The sequence below is a fragment of the Manis javanica genome, chromosome 5 (genome assembly GCF_040802235.1).
Source record: "Manis javanica isolate MJ-LG chromosome 5, MJ_LKY, whole genome shotgun sequence".
Lineage (NCBI taxonomy): Eukaryota > Metazoa > Chordata > Mammalia > Pholidota > Manidae > Manis > Manis javanica.
In genome coordinates this window covers 16,669,650-16,686,770 of record NC_133160.1, presented here as the reverse complement: position 1 = coordinate 16,686,770, position 17,121 = coordinate 16,669,650, and the positions used below count along the sequence as shown (strand labels likewise).

The 17,121-nt window shown below is 38.6% G+C and overlaps 1 protein-coding gene across 4 annotated transcripts in view; it reads right to left on the bottom strand.

The window, feature by feature from the left end:
* The window catches only part of CHD6 (chromodomain helicase DNA binding protein 6), a 202,719-nt gene that overhangs the window by 71,231 nt on the left and 114,367 nt on the right, over nucleotides 1-17,121 (bottom strand). For all 4 annotated transcript variants that reach the window (XM_073236592.1, XM_073236595.1, XM_073236594.1 and 1 more), the window contains exons 11-16: nucleotides 13,447-13,568; nucleotides 11,867-12,110; nucleotides 10,555-10,731; nucleotides 9,781-9,924; nucleotides 6,631-6,886; nucleotides 5,622-5,832 (exon numbers count right to left, since the gene is read on the bottom strand). In XM_073236592.1, the coding sequence (XP_073092693.1) occupies nucleotides 5,622-5,832; nucleotides 6,631-6,886; nucleotides 9,781-9,924; nucleotides 10,555-10,731; nucleotides 11,867-12,110; nucleotides 13,447-13,568 (1,154 nt within the window). The remainder of the gene's footprint in view (nucleotides 1-5,621; nucleotides 5,833-6,630; nucleotides 6,887-9,780; nucleotides 9,925-10,554; nucleotides 10,732-11,866; nucleotides 12,111-13,446; nucleotides 13,569-17,121) is intronic.

Sequence of the window (17,121 nt, the reverse complement as noted above, 5' to 3'; positions counted from 1 at the left end):
TCAATCCTATCCTACTAAATGTGCCAATCAAAATCCTGACAGATGTATGTATATGCAGATAAATACAGAAATGGGAAAGTATATGTGTATAATTCACACATATATCATTTTTTTGTAGTCAGGGACAGATTCAGAAAGAAAATTATGAAGTTCATCTGCAACAATATATAAGCGAAGGAAAAGAAATATTCATTAGAAGAATAAGCAAGGTTAGACACACCCCTGGCATATATATCTTGGAACATTTTATCGAAAATGTTTCATATGCATGAGGGAAAAGATGGGCTATTTAATAAATAGTAAATTAGGTATATTTGGAAATAAATTGGATCCCATTATGTGCCATTTACCTAAATTACAGAACTGAAGACTAAAATGTTAAAAAAAATCAATGAAATCCAGTTAAAAATGATGAATTTACATGCAGATTTAATTCCTTTATCTTCCCTAACCTCTAGTAAAATGATAGTGAAAGGATTTTTAAAAAATGCTTAATAATGCTCTCCCCCAAATAAACCCACAAACAGAAAAGGAGAAGTCATTACAAAATCCTGGAAGCTGGAAAACAGGCCAAGTGGTATTTGATTTGAAGAATGCAGAATTCTAGATGAGAATAGCCTCACCAATAATGCAGAATATCCAAAGGATTCAGGCACTATTGCAACCAGGTATCTCTGAAAATGGGCATATAAAGAAATTAAAAACAGGGCAGCTGGTTGAATATGCTGAAGTATCAGTTAGTTAACAGATCACCCACATCCCAGCAGATCCGTATCCCTCTCTACCCCTTTAGAGAGGTATCAGTTAAAGACAGAGGTGCTACACTAAAAAAAGGAAGAGAGGCAGGGATACTGAGACCTCCCTACAGCTCTCCAGTCTACCCCAACAATCAGCTCCCAGACAATCACATTCCTACCCTAGGTTCCCAGATAACCTACATTCTTCTGGGCAGGAGAGAGGAAGAGAAACAGCCAAAAATACTGACACTGGAGGTTACCCAATGAAATGGCCCAGCTATATGGACAGTGTCCACACATGGTAAGTGAAGCCCAGAGGCAAGTCTTGCCATATACCCAGAGCATCTAGTCACCTTGATGGTGCCACATCTGACAGCTCAGACCAGACATGGAAGACAGCCTCTGACCCAAAACAAAGGCTCTGCTTCTGGTGTGGAGGGGCAAGGCCTTAACACACCCAACCCTCCAGCAAACCACCACCACAGAATCTGGACAAAACATGAAGCAACAAAAACTAAGTGAATGGAACAATGTCTCTGAAGGTGCTCCAGAGTTAAGGAGAGCAGGCAGATTTCAGAGAGGAGCAGAAACTTGTGCTTTTGGCCAGAGGGGAAGCTGCAGTTATGGCGGAGGAGGTACAGGCCGGCTACAAGTTTGATAAAAAGTCGCTGTGTTTCTGACCAGAGGCACCAGGAGAAGGAGTCTGGGGCAACCAGGACTCCAGAGGGTGAGAGGGAATCTTCAGAAAATAGAGAGACAGAGTGGCAAATCCCAAACTCTGGGTACAAACTCTATGCAAGTCTCCAGTTGACCTCTGACTCTCATGCAGAAAGAAGGCTAAAAGCAGTCTGCAGAGACTGGAGTGCTGCCTATGAGATGCATTGCCAGAAGGTGCATTTGGAGTCTCACCTAGTTAAATGCTTCAAACAAAAACACCAGCATCTTCACAGCAATACAACAGAATCCTGAATCTCCACAACAAATTATTCACAATGTGTGGGGAAAAACCTAAAATTATGTAACATATAAAGAGGAAAATGACCCATTCTCAAGAGAAAAAGATAATCAACAGATGTCAAACCTAAAATGTTATAATTAACAACACTTTAAACAGCTATTATAATTACGCTCAATGAAGTAAAAGAATGTAAGCAATGAGTGAAAATACTGCACATCACAGCAGAGAAACATCACTATGAATCAAATGGAAATCTTAGAACTAAAATACAATCTCTAAAACAAAGCATTGGATGGGCTTAATTAAGTAAGCATCATGGAAAAGACACAGAAAAGAATCAGAGAAGTTGAAGACAGATTAAAAAATGTGTGGGGAAAAAAAAACAACAGAGCCTATGGGTCTGTGGCACAATATCAAAAGATGGAACACATATCTGATAACTGGAGTCTCACAAAGAAATAAAAGAATGGATCAAAAGGAAAAAAGAAATGGAAGAAATAGTGACCGAAAGCCTCCCAAATTTGATGAAAGATATACATTTACAGATTTAAGCAGCTTAGTGAACTCTGCTCAGGATGAACTCCACACATCACAGTCAAGCCGATGAAAATCAGAAATTAAAAGAAAATCTTATTAGTCAGGGTAAAATAACACATTACACACAGGGTAGCAGCAACTTAAAAGACTACAGACCTTCTCATCAGAAACCCCCAACAGGGCCAGAGCACAGTGGAAAATCACTTCAAAGTGCTTAAAAAAAAAAAAAAAGCCAGCCCAGAATTCAAAAGACAGAGAAATCAACGAAAGAAAGGAAAAAATTTGACTTACATAAAACAAGATACTGTAGGAAGGTTTTAAAAGATTTCTATCATGAATAATCTCAGAAAGACAAAAGCACATGTTACCATACCTGTGAAAGAATGGGATGAATACTCTGAAGACTGAACGATTACAAAAGAAAAAAATGTTCTAGGAAATTAAAAATTAATAATTATAAAATAAAAACCCAGGGGTTAAAGTTGGAAGATAAAGGTAAATGAACTCTATCAGAAGTTATAGCAAAATATAATGAGATGGAGAGAAGAGAAAAAAGAAAATTAGGTGATCAGTCTAGATGGTTGGACATATGAATAATGGGGGTTCCACAAAAAGAAAATAAAACAGAAAGAAAAGAAAAGATAAAACACAAGAAAATTCCCCAGAACTAAAGGAACTTAGTTCAGGTAAGAAAGACCTATATAGTATCCAGTTCAGTGGATCCCATACAAAAAAAAGTACATGGCATATTGGGAAGATGGGAGGATAGTAAATTGCATATGTAGTAATCACGAGGGACAGTAAAAGAAGATAAACACTCATCTTCCATAGTGAGAACAGATAACACCTAAAACTGAAAAAAAAAATCAAGAAATTATAACTACTAACATTTAGAGATTAGCTATAAATACCAAAGAATGAAGAGTTTAAAATAACTGTTTCCAGGGGTGGGAAAACTTGGTAGGGGTGGAAGATGTAAATTAGGATAATTAAAGTTTTCATAAGTCTAATAGAATAAAATCTGGCCCTTTAAATTATATGCACATGTAACTCTGATGAAAATAAAAGCTAAATTAAAAGGAGGAAAGTCATCATGATATTAACACCAGAAGAACCCTGCTGGATGCAGCTGGGGTAAAGAAACCATAAAAAAAATGAAAAGAAAATATTTTAGAATATTTATCTGATTGCATGGCTGAGAGGTAGGGAAAGCTTTTTAAGCATATTAATTTAAGCATTTAAGCTTAAATTTAAGCAAAAATAGCATTTACGTTTATTTAAAGCTGTTTAAAATTTGACCATTATAAAATTAAGAAATTAAAAAAAATGAATCCAATAAACAAAAACACATACCCATACACAAAAAGTGAAAAACAACACTGGGGGAGTATTTCTACCATATTGTTAAGTAAACAAATAATTCTTACAAATTAGTAAACAAAAAGGCAAAGAGCAAGAGAAAACAGAGAAAAAACATGAATAATCAATTCACAAAAGAAGAAATATAAATAGCTAATATATATGAAAAATCTTCAGCCTCAATGATCACAGAAATAACTAATTAAAACACAAGACCATAATCTTGGTTTACTGAATTAGCTAAGATTAAGAGGCAGAAACAGTTTTGATCAGTATATAGGTGGAAAAAAGCATTCTTATAGAGTGTTGAAAGGCATGTAAATAAAAATACCTTTCTAGATGGTGTTTTGGAAATATGTATTAAGTGTTTTTTAAAATGTATATTGAAATTTATCCTAAGGAAATAACTAGAAACATTCACAATGACTGTAAAGGGATATTCATAGAGCTCCTTAAAATGCTGAAAAATTGGAAACAACCTTAAGACAGAATATCATACAGATCATCAAAATTACATTGTAGAAGAATAAAGCAAAAATTTCATGCTGTATTAAAAAGGTGAGTTACAAAGTAGAACACAGAATGATCCCAATTCAAACATATAAAGAACAAAACTAAACATACGTATACACATAGAAAAAAGACTGAAAAAATAAATGCCCAAGTGTGTATGGGGGCTCTGAGCAGGTGGTGGTGGTATATGTGGCCATATTTTTAAGAGAAACTATATTTCTTTAGTAATTTGGAAATAAAATGAGCAATAAATGTTAAGTAAAATTAGCATAAAAGAGATCTAAATAAAGACATCTGAACTTGGCAAAAGTCTGTTACTTACACTGTTACTCATTTTGACAGTTCTTTAACAAAACTGCAACCTAGTAGTTGCACATATTCTGAAGATTAAGATAATATAAGAAGCAAGTGTTCTGGCAATGGGTTCCTATTCTAGTGAATTTGTAAGATATGAAACTGTTTTACTAGTTCTGATTTATTCATTACAATTTCCTCAAAGGAAAAAAAATACAAGTTTCAAGGATTCTTTACATAAAAATCTCTACTATAGGGTTCTCTAGAAATTCTTTTGCCTGATCCAATTTTAGAGAATTATTTATGTAACATCAAATGTCAACAAATCCTGTAGTTAAATTTGTCATTTCCTTAAACACTTTCTATAAATTACATATTATATGGGCAAACAGAATCTTCAAGGTTAAGAATATTTAAGACAACTAAGATTTGCTATAGTTTTACTAAATGAAAACAAAGATTTCCTTAAACTTAGCAATGCCTCAGCTAATGGTTTCTATCATCTTGAGAAGTTTTTTATCATTAAGAGTAAATTTTTAAAAAATCCATTAATCACCATCAGATCACTGATGTTTCCCAGTGACTGGAAATGTATAGTTTATTATGTAACAAATGCAATGCCCACACAAAATTCAGATAACCCACATAACCTCATAGCTTTTTCACCTACATAAGTAATGGAATTTAGGTTCAAGGAATTCCAGAAATACAAACAAGAAAATAACTGGGATGCCATGGCTAGCATAATCATAAAACCTTAAAGGGTTTACTGAAAAAGGACATAAGATATGCCCCAATTCTTTTTCTGTGAGTGTCAGCTTATGTTCTTTTAGAAACTTGGTAATAGTGGTACTTTGCAGGATGTACTTCTCTCATCATTAAGCAGAAAAAAGCAAAAAAAAAAAAGTAAATACATTATTTTCTTAACCTTCTCTAATGCTATTTGAATTTCTTCCAACTAAAGAGAAAATAAAGAAACATGTAGAACCCTTTTTTTTTTAGCAAAGCAAGGGCTCCACATTATAAGCTATGAACTCAATTTACATAAGGTCGGGTATACCTGGTCTTAAAATTTATTTTAGCCAATCTGTAAGAGGAGATTCCATTTCTTCACTTTTGAATGGCTGATTGTCATTAAAGCATAAAGTCTGAATGGATCAAAAGGTAGCAAAGAAAAGGAACTGCCTGCAGTGTTTGAGGCACAACTTGGACATAAATCTCACCTTCTTTGGATGAGGTAATCTTCCAGGATATCCAGACAGCGCACCATCTGGGAGAAGATGAGTACTTTGTGGCCACCTGCAATCAGCTTAGGGAGCAGTTTATCAATCAGCACCAGCTTCCCTGCTGCCTGAATCATGGCCTGCAGCTGAAAGTCAGGGGCATCAGGGCTGTGAGTTTTTCGAAAATCCTCCAGAATTTTCTCCTCTGCCCCTGGAAAGGAATGGAACAAAACTATTCCTTGAACAAACTGTAAGGGTAAAACCTATTATCTGTTTTACAGATTCTAAAAATAATGAGGCCAACTATTAGATCTTGGTCCAACAGTCCAGGGAGGCAATGCTGTATGTGCATCCCTGGTCTGTGCCCTCAGCAGAGGGCTTCAGTGGCAGCAGGACCACCTGGCAGAGAACACAGGTGCCTTGCTTTCCCAGGGCATCGCACCAAGTACAGAAGGGACTGCAGATAACAAGTCCTCAGCCGACTCATGCAGGTTAAGAAACCTTCATGGTGAGTTGACAAAAGATCCCACAAATACTAGCTTTAAGCAAAACCAAACCACATGTTGATTAAAACATTTATCAGTAAGTTTTATTGTGAAAAAAAGAACGCTTCAACATCTCTACTTGGTAGTTAACTGTTAATTCATCTGCCCAGAGTCTTAATCTCATTACAGCATGATGACCTACTCAACCAAGTTACACAGTTCTCCATCCCAAAGTGGAAAGTGTGGGCTAGGCCACAAGTAAATAGAGGCGAGCAGACGTATGAGTGATATTCCATCTTCTGACATACGGGAGGTTCAAGCTGTGGCTCTGTGACTCACTGCTAGACTGCTTAAGGCAGACAGACCTATCAACCTCTCTGAACCCCAGTTTAATACTAACCTGTGAAAAGGGGAGAATTCACACACTCTGGCACTATGAGAACTCAATACAGAAGACCATGGGTTATCAACAGCTCTGGCAGAGGCTGGCAGCAGGTCCCAGGGCTCCCTGCTTCCCCACTCACCGTTGATCAGGTAAGGATGGTTACAGCACTTTCTCAGCTCCATCATAGTGTTGATGAGATTCGGCATGTTGTGCTGGTTTGCGCCCTTGGTCAAGAAGGAAAAGTTCTTCTCTAAGATGGCACGGTAGTACTTTTTCTGGATATTGGTCAACTCTACTTCAATGATCGTCTCTTGTTTGGGAGCAAGGTTTTTCTCCACATCATCTTTCAGCCGCCGAAGCATCATTGGTTTTAGGATAGACTGCAGTTTCTTTACCTGTCCAGAGAAAAGAGACCTGTTCACCTGGCCCAATCCCGATGAATGATTACTGGGGTGTTCCAACCTTCACTATAATCTGCGGAGCATCTAATCATAGTCCTGTGGCACTAAATGGAAGATCATGACAGATCCCTGAACATGGGGAGTTTATAACAGGACTAAAAGGAAAAAAGGGATCTGGTTTTAATTTGCAAGTAATTACTGAGAACCTTGGTGGCAACCTTACGAGATATAAAGGGAGAAAGATACAAAAAAACAGTATTTTCTCTAGGATGGAGAATAACCCCCCGCTCCCTTCCCCCAACAGGTACACTTGTGCAGCAATTATCTGAGGCATCTTTTAAGCCATGTTAGGAGGTACAGTGATATACTACCAAGGGAAGACTAAGATGCTGCAAGAAGAAAGGCAGAAGTAGAGGCAATCCGGGGATGGGCAAAATGAGTGAGGTGATCAAAGGTACAAACTTCTAGTTATAAAAAATAAGTCCTAGGTATGTAATGCATAGCATGCTGAGTATAGTTACTGATATTCTAGTATATATTTGAAAGTTGCTAAGAGACTAAGATCTTAAAAGTTCCCACCACAAGAAAAAGAAAACTTTTAACTATGTGTGGTGATGGATGCTAGCTAAACTTACAGTGATCATTTCATAATATATACATATATCAAATCATTATGCTGTATACCTCAAACTAATAAAATATTATGTCATTTTATCTCAATTAAAAAAAAAGAAGTAAAGGTAACCTGGAAATGGATTCTTCCCATACCTTCTGCATAACAACAGCTGCCAACAGGTTTGGGGGTGGCAGTGTGTAGAGTTAACGCTGTACTGACAGCTCCCATTCCATCAGGCACACTGTCACATCAGGGCCACTTTAAGCCTAATAGTATTCTTTGCAATGATTTTTCTGCTTGTCTCCTAACAGCCCAAGCCTGGATAACAGATCTCTGCTCACTCAACTGCACAGAAAGGTGACTTGCTCCCTCTCCCAAGGAGACAGAAACAGAAAAGGGACTCAAAGTCAAGGCACCTGAGTTAACACTGAGCTAATACATGGTCTCAATAAGATTAATCCTGGTGAGAACATAAAATTAAAGGAAAATCAAGAGCAAAAGACCAAATTTCAAGTCACAAAGGGCTGTTTGAAAAAATTTTTAAAGGGGTAGATTCTGCATGAGTAAGCTATGTGCTGAGGCAGTGCTTCCTGAAGAAATAAAGTGGTTAACCGGAAGTGGATTTAGGAGAGTTATTACTGGAGCAGGTTTTAAACAATTTACTTTAGAAACAGATACTTTCTAGAATTCTTATTTCCTGTGTTTTAAAATGTAGACATTTGGACATTTGATGCCACCAATTAACCCCAATCTTAAATCTTGGTTTTACCAACCATGGCACTTAGGAATCTAATCCCCCAAATGGATAAGGAATTACTATATAAGAGTCCAAAAAGAAAAGACACAGCTAGGTCATTGCTAAAGACAGGGACAAATGCCAATCGGCCACATGCTGGGTTCAGCTTTTGCCCTTCACTTGGTTCATACCTTGAATCATTTAGAGTATACTACATGCCAGACACTGTGCTGGTCAATACAACAAACACAAGTTTGGAGAAGATGTGGGCCTTGTCCTCAAGGAGGTCATTCTCTAGGAAGAAGAAAAAATGCATACCACAAAATAAGTGCAATGGGAGAAGAGGATGCATTTCTAAATGGTCCAAAAATGGAGAGAGTGTTGGAGCTGGGTTTTGCACGGTCAGTAGATACTACAAATGTAGAGAAGTGGAATTAAGTTTGAGTATTCATTGCTCTCAGTTTGACTTGCTGCCGAAGTAGAAACAGATTGGAACCACAGAGTGTACTCTTGACATCTGCTAGTGAAATTCCCAAACCTCCTCAGTCCCCACATTCTCAACCCCGATCCACTCTCCCACCATTGCTAGATTAATTTAGCAGAACTAATCATGTCATTCCTGCAATCAAAGCCTTGCACTGCTTCTCTAACACCTACCAAATTCTTTAACCTCTCTTTCAAGGTCTTCCCACAATATAACCCTAAACTGCTTTGGCCTCATACTCTACAATTCATATATTCTGTTTCCAGTTCAGCCAGATGGCTCCCTACAGCTGAATAAATTCAAGGGCTTATTATGCTGGGGATATTCCCCCTGTGCTGTTGAAACAATACATACTCTTCAAAGTCCATTTTCAAATGGTACTCTTTCCTGATTCCCAAAGAGATGTGTCCTTTCCCTCCTTTAAATTCCCAAATTCTGTACCTGTTCCTCTTAAGGCATTTAAATATATTTGGCATATTTTTGTCATCCATTGCAGAGATTTCTACCCACAGCAGACAGATATTTATTAATATTGGTTGTTTTGAATCAGCTTTGAGTCCAACAGACTATACTTAGGACTAGGTTTTTGAAAACTGAAGAAATTTAGTTGATTTGAACAAAACTAGACTTACTAGGTATGACTACCTTCTTCTCCAAACTATATACTACTGGTCTATTCTGTTTCACTCAAGAAGATGAGCCTGGGAACATGCTGCCGATTATGCAGGAGGAAAGAGGAAGGATGAGGGAAGCAGAAGAAAGCACCATGCTCCTGAGGCCAGAGCTATGAGCAAAACCACTGAACTTACAGTGAGGTCAGTGAGGGCAAGAGCCTGATATGCTAGCATAAGGTATTTTGGATGTTGATTCATTTTTCTTGTGGAGCAAGAAGGACTAATAATCAGCTTACCCTTCTCAACATAAACCAATTAGTTTCATTTCACCAGGAATCTGAGAACTTGCTGACTCCTGTCCCCACAGTGACTTGTTCTTCCCTTGCCAGTGAAGGCGACCATCACATTGTCTCCTCAATCCATCAGGCCCCCGTTTACCTGTTCCTCTGTTTTCAGATCTCCAAATTCCTCTAAGAAAGCAGTCTCTGAAGGAAACTGTGATGGCTCCAGGAAATTCAGCAAACTGAAGAGCTCCTCCACAGAGTTCTGCAAGGGCGTGCCTGTGAGAAGTACTTTGTGTTCCTGCACAAATTAACAGCACATAAGGAATAGGGTTTGAGCCACCAAACATGTCTGAGTGGGAAAATTAAGTCAGGGCATTCTGTGCTCAATATGGGGCGATTCTGTTTTGCTTTTGTGAAAAGATAAGGTGCGAACATTTCATGAGTGCAGTGAACAGACTGATAAGCTTTCCTTTCACATCACTGATTCCAGCAGCGATTTCATGCTAATCAAAGCAACCATTCATTCATTCATTCATTCAATCAATATTATTGAGTGCCGATCCACCACATTCTGGGCATTGTGCCAAGGCGGTAATGTTAAAAGGCTATCATCTTTGGTTCCAGATCATTCAAGGGCCTGGAAACAAGCCCAAAATACCTTACGTTTCCAGGTCACAGATTTCATGGTATTTATTCCCCTGGGTACCCACTTTGGGAATCAATCTGGGGCAAAGGTCAAATTGTTTACCCAGTTCTTAACAAAAACATTTGGTTCCTACACTATCCCAGCTATGGAGGGCAAAAAGAAGACCTTGAGTAAACAGACTGAGCAGAAGTGAGTGACATCCAGAATGGCTAAAAAATGCCTCCTCGTAGTGAATGGAAGGAACCTGTGTTTACGTGAGGAGCTGGCTAACTTAACTCTCACCAGGACCATGAGCTTTAGTCCCTCCAGAAGTTTGCAGTTCCTATTCTTCAATCTGTGGGCTTCATCGATGATCACACAGCTCCAGTGAATCTTCTTCAGCTCTGGGCAGTCTGCCAGGATCATCTCAAATGTGGTGATGACCACGTGGAACTTGAAGACTCCTGAAAGGGGATTTCCCTGAGGATGACACAACCCAACACAAAGCTTTAGGCCACAGCTACTGAGTCTGGAGGGGTTACCAGCTGGGTCAGAGGAAGCAGCGCCATAAATGCTGGCGCCCGTGTGAGAAGCCAGTAAGCACTGTTTTCCCTTATTTGAGAAAAGAGAGAATGTAACAATGAACCAACTATCTAGACAAGAGCCAGCCCACATTACATCAACGAAACAGAAGCAAGAAAACACAAGTTCTCAGAAGGGTGAGACAGATGAGCTCTACGGAAGGCAGGGCAAGGAAGCTTTTCAAGAAAGCAGATGAAGGTTGATTTACACATTCCTAGCCAGAAGTTGCTCTAAACCATGCACAGATTGAATACCCAAGGAAACCTTCTTTGCTACTTTTCAGATTTAATTAGCTTCACATTATAACTTGGATTCCAGCACAGACTCAAAGTAATGATCCTGATTCACCTGGGACAAGTGGTACCAGGAAGGACACACCTTTGTCTTGGTGCCATTTTAGTGCTGCCACCACATTTAAAGAGAGCAGAGCTGTGTGATGTTAGAGCCTATCTTAAATTTCTTCCTTGTATCTCCTGCTGTCTAGGAAACCCCTGGGGAGAGTATTGCTTAATTATAAAATTCAGTACCCAGGACAAGCATATAAGCATACAAAACAAAGTGATTATACTTAAAAAAAAAAAAAAAAACTTAAAAAAAATTGTTGTTTTAAAAAATTTGAATCCTTTATTTTTCCCTGTCAAATCTGTAAACGTCCTCTCCCAACTCCCTGGCTGGAAAGCCATCCTCTGTATACTAATTCTCCTCACTTTCTTCACTGAGCACATAACAATTCAGATAAAATGTGCAGGTAAAAGCAACTTCAAGAGCCAATCAAGAAGCCAGGCTTTCAGTGTCCTAAAAGGAGTCTCTGGCATATCTAGAGCAGAAAGCATACCCTACCACTGTGTTTTATCATAAATTAAAACTATTCGGGAAGAGAAAGAAATCTGCTTCAATAAACATAAAACTCTAGCAAGTAAATCAACACCCAAGATGCAGGGCATTAGAACTTCTGAAGACAAATGACAGCAGGGCTGTTGTAAAGTATAACACGAGACTGTCGCTGGGCCCTTGTGACTCACGTAAGGCCCACCTGTGCATCTCTGTACACCATTTCATACTGCTGGATCATCTGCCTGCTGATCTGGCTGCCGTGGTAGACAATGGCGTTCATCTCTGTCCAAGTCCGGAACTCCCGCTCCCAGTTAGTGATGGTGGACAGCGGGGCGATGATGAGGAAAGGGCCGTGGAGTCCCCTGAGGAAGATTTCTGAAAGGAATGTGATGGACTGGATGGTTTTCCCCAGGCCCATCTCATCAGCCAGAATACAGTTTTTTCTGCAGTGAGTAAGAAAGACATAACCCTCATCAATACAGGAAAGAGGCAGAGGCTGGTCACAACCAAAAAGAAGCTTCAGAAGCAACTCTGACCCACAAGGCCGTCAGTGATCACCTATTACATTTTCCAGAGAGGCACCTGCGGTGAGTTGCTGTTATTATTAGCCACACACTGCCTACTTCCAAACGACTTCCAGGAACTACAGCAACTTGTGAGAAAATACATGAAATAGTCTTGTTTAGGCACAAACTAAAAATACTGAAAATTAAAATAATAGTAAGACAATGAAAAAAAATATGCCTCAAACCTAAGCCAATCTCTATACCTGACAAACTTCATGCCAAGGCAAAAATAAAAAGGTAAGTTAAGTGATTCTATCATTTGTGTTACCAAAGGTCAAACTTTAATGCACATAATAATTCCCTATCGCAGTAAAAAATAAAAACATTGGTTTCTTTGGGTGATCCAGAATCACAGACGGCACAGAACTTGTGACACTTGGGGGTAGGGGACAGTCCCTCCCTACACAGACGGACAATCCAAGATCTGAAAAGGGCGAGTGAGCTGTGCTCTGGGCTGGGACGTGACCATGGCAGAGACCACCGCAGAACCCAGGTGTGCTTTCCATGACTACATGCTGCCTTTAAAACCCACATTAGGGGGATACATTCTCAATCTCAACCCATCTTGGTCAGATTTCATCTCTTTCGTCTAGACTTTGATAGGAACTAAAGCACGGAGTCCAAAACCGAGCAGTACAGTACTAGTCCAGAACATCCACAACTGACAACAAATAGCGGAGCTGGGCTAGGTAGCAGATTCAATCCCCTTTTGAGCCCCCCTTTTTTTTCTGAAGACTTATAGATAGGAAACAGCTTTTAGGGATCCTTTTAGTTTTTTTTCATCTTGGTTGAACCTAACCTTTGGACAAAAAAGAAAAAAAAAAGGCAAAGTCAATGATGTCAAACATCATTCCTTTTGGTTGGAGAAACACCTGATGTTAAGAATGAAGTCTTAGCAAGTAGTGACTCTGTGGCATCTTATTACGCTGATGGACGGTGACTGCAATGGCGTGTGGGGGGGACTTGATAATAAGGGTGAATGTTGTGACCATGATGTTGCTCATGTGAAACCTTCATAAGATTGCATATCAGTGATTCCTTAATTAAAAAAGAAAAAGAATGAAGTCTTAGGTATGCCTAATGCGTAAAGATCACCATGTGGCCCTTGCTGATCACTGCTGCTGTTGCTCTAAGCGGGCCAGGGCCACAATCTACCTCTCCACACAAACACTTGTTTTCACCCATGGAGACAGGACTGGTTCTGGCCCCTCACCTGTTATACCAGTTAAAAAGAAGCCAGTTCATTCCCTCCAGCTGGTACTCCCGGAGCTGATTACTGTTCTTGTACTCTCGAGACTTCTCGAGTTTCTGCCAAGAGTCTGAGGCAGGCCGCTCCTAGTGGAGGAAAGCAGAGAGCACAATATGTGGAGAATGACGTTTCAGGAGCATAACACAGAAGAGGACACAGGAGAGGAACAGGGAAGGTGGAAATTCTCAAAACACTGTCCTTCAGAACATGGAAGCCAAACACTGCAGTTTAGCCTCAAACTAAGCTACTATCTTCTGACTAAACTGCAGGCCCCGTATTTTCTAGATTTCACCAGATTAAACTAACAACTCCTCAATAAAATTTGCAAGTAATTAATGAAGAAAAGAAAACAGACCCACCGTGTAAGTGTTCTGTTGTTTTACTTAGACCCCTAGATGTTACTTCCATTTACATGTTAAACTACACTGGGTGCCTGTATTAGTCAGGTTTTTTGGTTTCTGTCAATGGCATTTCTTTTTGTTTTTTCTCTGTACTTGTGGTACCAGCTCAGGAGACATAGAGTGGGTCACATATTTTGTTGATTAGTCAGTACATAAGGCAAAAAGCCCACATAATCAAAACTGCAAATTCGTTAAACTCCTCATAAATATAATAGCAGCCTTATTACTTTACTTTTCCATAAAAGACACCAATTTCTAATCAATCATTCTCTACTGATATGCAATGCCAAATTTACAATAGCATTAAGTTCCAGTATATCCAGAGAGTTATATCTAGAGTTTTAATTCTGTTCTCTGGACTGTTACTGCAATAAAACCATCATTTTAATTATTACAAATTTATTACAAATTTATGTCTAGTGGATAACTATTTTTCAAAATGTCTTGGCTATTCTTTTACTTACTATTCTGTATAATTTTAGAATCAATATGTTAAGTTCTCTTAAAATCCCAGTGGAATTAATCTGGGGAAAATTTAAATCTTTAGGTGTTGAGTCTTCCCATCCAAAATTTTGTTTACTTACATTTTACATTACTTGGACATAGAGTTGGTTATTTTGCTTACAGACAAACTGAGCTCCTAAATCAACAGTTTAGGGTCTTAAAAGTAAAAATTCCTAGTTATGCCTAAAGTTACAAATGAGCATTTTGAGACTGTAGCCTCTCTAAATAGCAGTTTACTTTGGTAGTTCTACTTTGGGATAACTACAATAAAGTTTGCACCTGAAATATGTTATTAACTAATACTAAGCTATTTGCCTGTGAAATTTAATAAAACACCCCCAATTATATCACCAATATTTGGAGATAAGTGTAAACTGTCCATGGTCTTTCAGAAAAATACACATTACAACTTACCTACAAAATTACTATGGTTATAGTTAGGCTAAGCCTTTTAGAACAGGACATTGTTGAATATTATTACCAGCACATATGTGGAAGTGCTTTTGACAATAAAGAAAAAAATTTGTCAAAAAACTTATTTGAAGAAATAGCTTTAAAGCAAAGATATTCTTATATAAATTCTCCTGCTCTGTTTCATAAAGAAATGACATTCTTCTTCACCGACAGTAGCCATTCAGACTGGATCCTCAAAGTCCATGCAACTCATTCAATTGGACATTCTCCCCTTCAGTACTAGATACATGGGTAGACTTTCTGGAATGTTCCCCATCTCTAGACATATGTGGCTTCCTCTCAGGATTCTAGGTGTTGAAGGACAGAATTCCACTGTGGCGTTTTCTTTTGCTGCCTTAGCAGCGCTTCAAACATGGAGGCATCGCTCTCTAAGCCAGTTACTCCTCTGGATTCCCTCTCTCTGCCCAGTGCTGAAGGCTTCAGTCTAACATCGTCCACTGGACAGAAATTTCATCCAACTAAGCATAGATCTGAAGTCAGCCAGAAGATTCTGGTACCTAGTCAGCTTGGCTCCTAAGTGGTATGGACTACAGGGAACAACTTAGCCCAGGGTTCCATAATCTTCAGGCTACTTAGTTAAATTCAAAAGAAGAGAACTAATTCTTGGAGGCTCCAAGGTGGGTCCTTATCTAATTAAAAGACTGCTTCTCTCTTTGCACATTACTGACAGTCTTATTTCTAGCTTTCTCAAAATTCCCTATTTTACTTACAAGTAGACAATTTTTACCAAAAAACTTTTAGGTACAGACTGTCCTATTCATTGGACTGGTAAGGTCATCTCTAAACATCAAGCCCTGAATGAGATCCCTTAAAAAAAAAAAGAAAGTAAAGTGTTCCACAAAATAGAAGAAGAGGGAATACTCCCAAACTCATTCTATGAAGCCAACATCACCCTAATACCAAAACCAGGCAAAGACCCCACCAAAAAAGAAAATTACAGACCAATATCCCTGATGAACGTAGATGCAAAAATACTCAATAAAATATTAGCAAACAGAATTCAACAGTATATCAAAAGGATCATACACCATGACCAAGTGGGGTTCATCCCAGGGATGCAAGGATGGTACAACATTCGAAAATCCATCAACATCATCCACCACATCAACAAAAAGAAAGACAAAAACCACATGATCATCTCCATAGATGCTGAAAAAGCATTTGACAAAATTCAACATCCATTCATGATAAAAACTCTCAGCAAAATGGGAATAGAGGGCAAGTACCTCAACATAATAAAGGCCATATATGATAAACCCACAGCCAGCATTATACTGAACAGCGAGAAACTGAAAGCATTTCCACTGAGATCGGGAACCAGACAGGGATGCCTACTCTCCCCACTGTTATTTAACATAGTACTGGAGGTCCTAGCCACGGCAATCAGACAAAACAAAGAAATACAAGGAATCCAGATTGGTAAAGAAGAAGTTAAACTGTCACTATTTGCAGATGATATGATACTGTACATAAAAAACCCTAAAGACTCCACTCCAAAACTACTAGAACTGATATCGGAATACAGCAAAGTTGCAGGATACAAAATCAACACACAGAAATCTGTAGCTTTCCTATACACTAACAACGAATCAATAGAAAGAGAAATCAGGAAAACAATTCCATTCACCATTGCATCAAAAAGAATAAAATACCTAGGAATAAACCTAACCAAGGAAGTGAAAGACTTATACTCTGAAAACTACAAGTCACTCTTAAGAGAAATTAAAGGGGACACTAATAAATGGAAACTCATCCCATGCTCATGGCTAGGAAGAATTAATATCGTCAAAATGGCCATCCTGCCGAAAGCAATATACAAATTTGATGCAATCCCTCTCAAATTACCAGCAACATTCTTCAATGAATTGGAACAAATAATTCAAAAATTCATATGGAAACACCAAAGACCCCGAATAGCCAAAGCAATCCTGAAAAAGAAGAATAAAGTAGGGGGGATCTCACTCCCCAACTTCAAGCTCTACTACAAAGCCATAGTAATCAAGACAATTTGGTACTGGCACAAGAACAGAGCCACAGACCAGTGGAACAGATTAGAGACCCCAGAAATTAACCCAAACATATATGGTCAATTAATATTTGATAAAGGAGCCATGGACATACAATGGCAAAATGACAGTCTCTTCAACAGATGGTGCTGGCAAAACTGGACAGCTACATGTAGGAGAATGAAACTGGACCATTGTCTAACCCCATATACAAAGGTAAACTCAAAATGGATCAAAGACCTGAATGTAAGTCA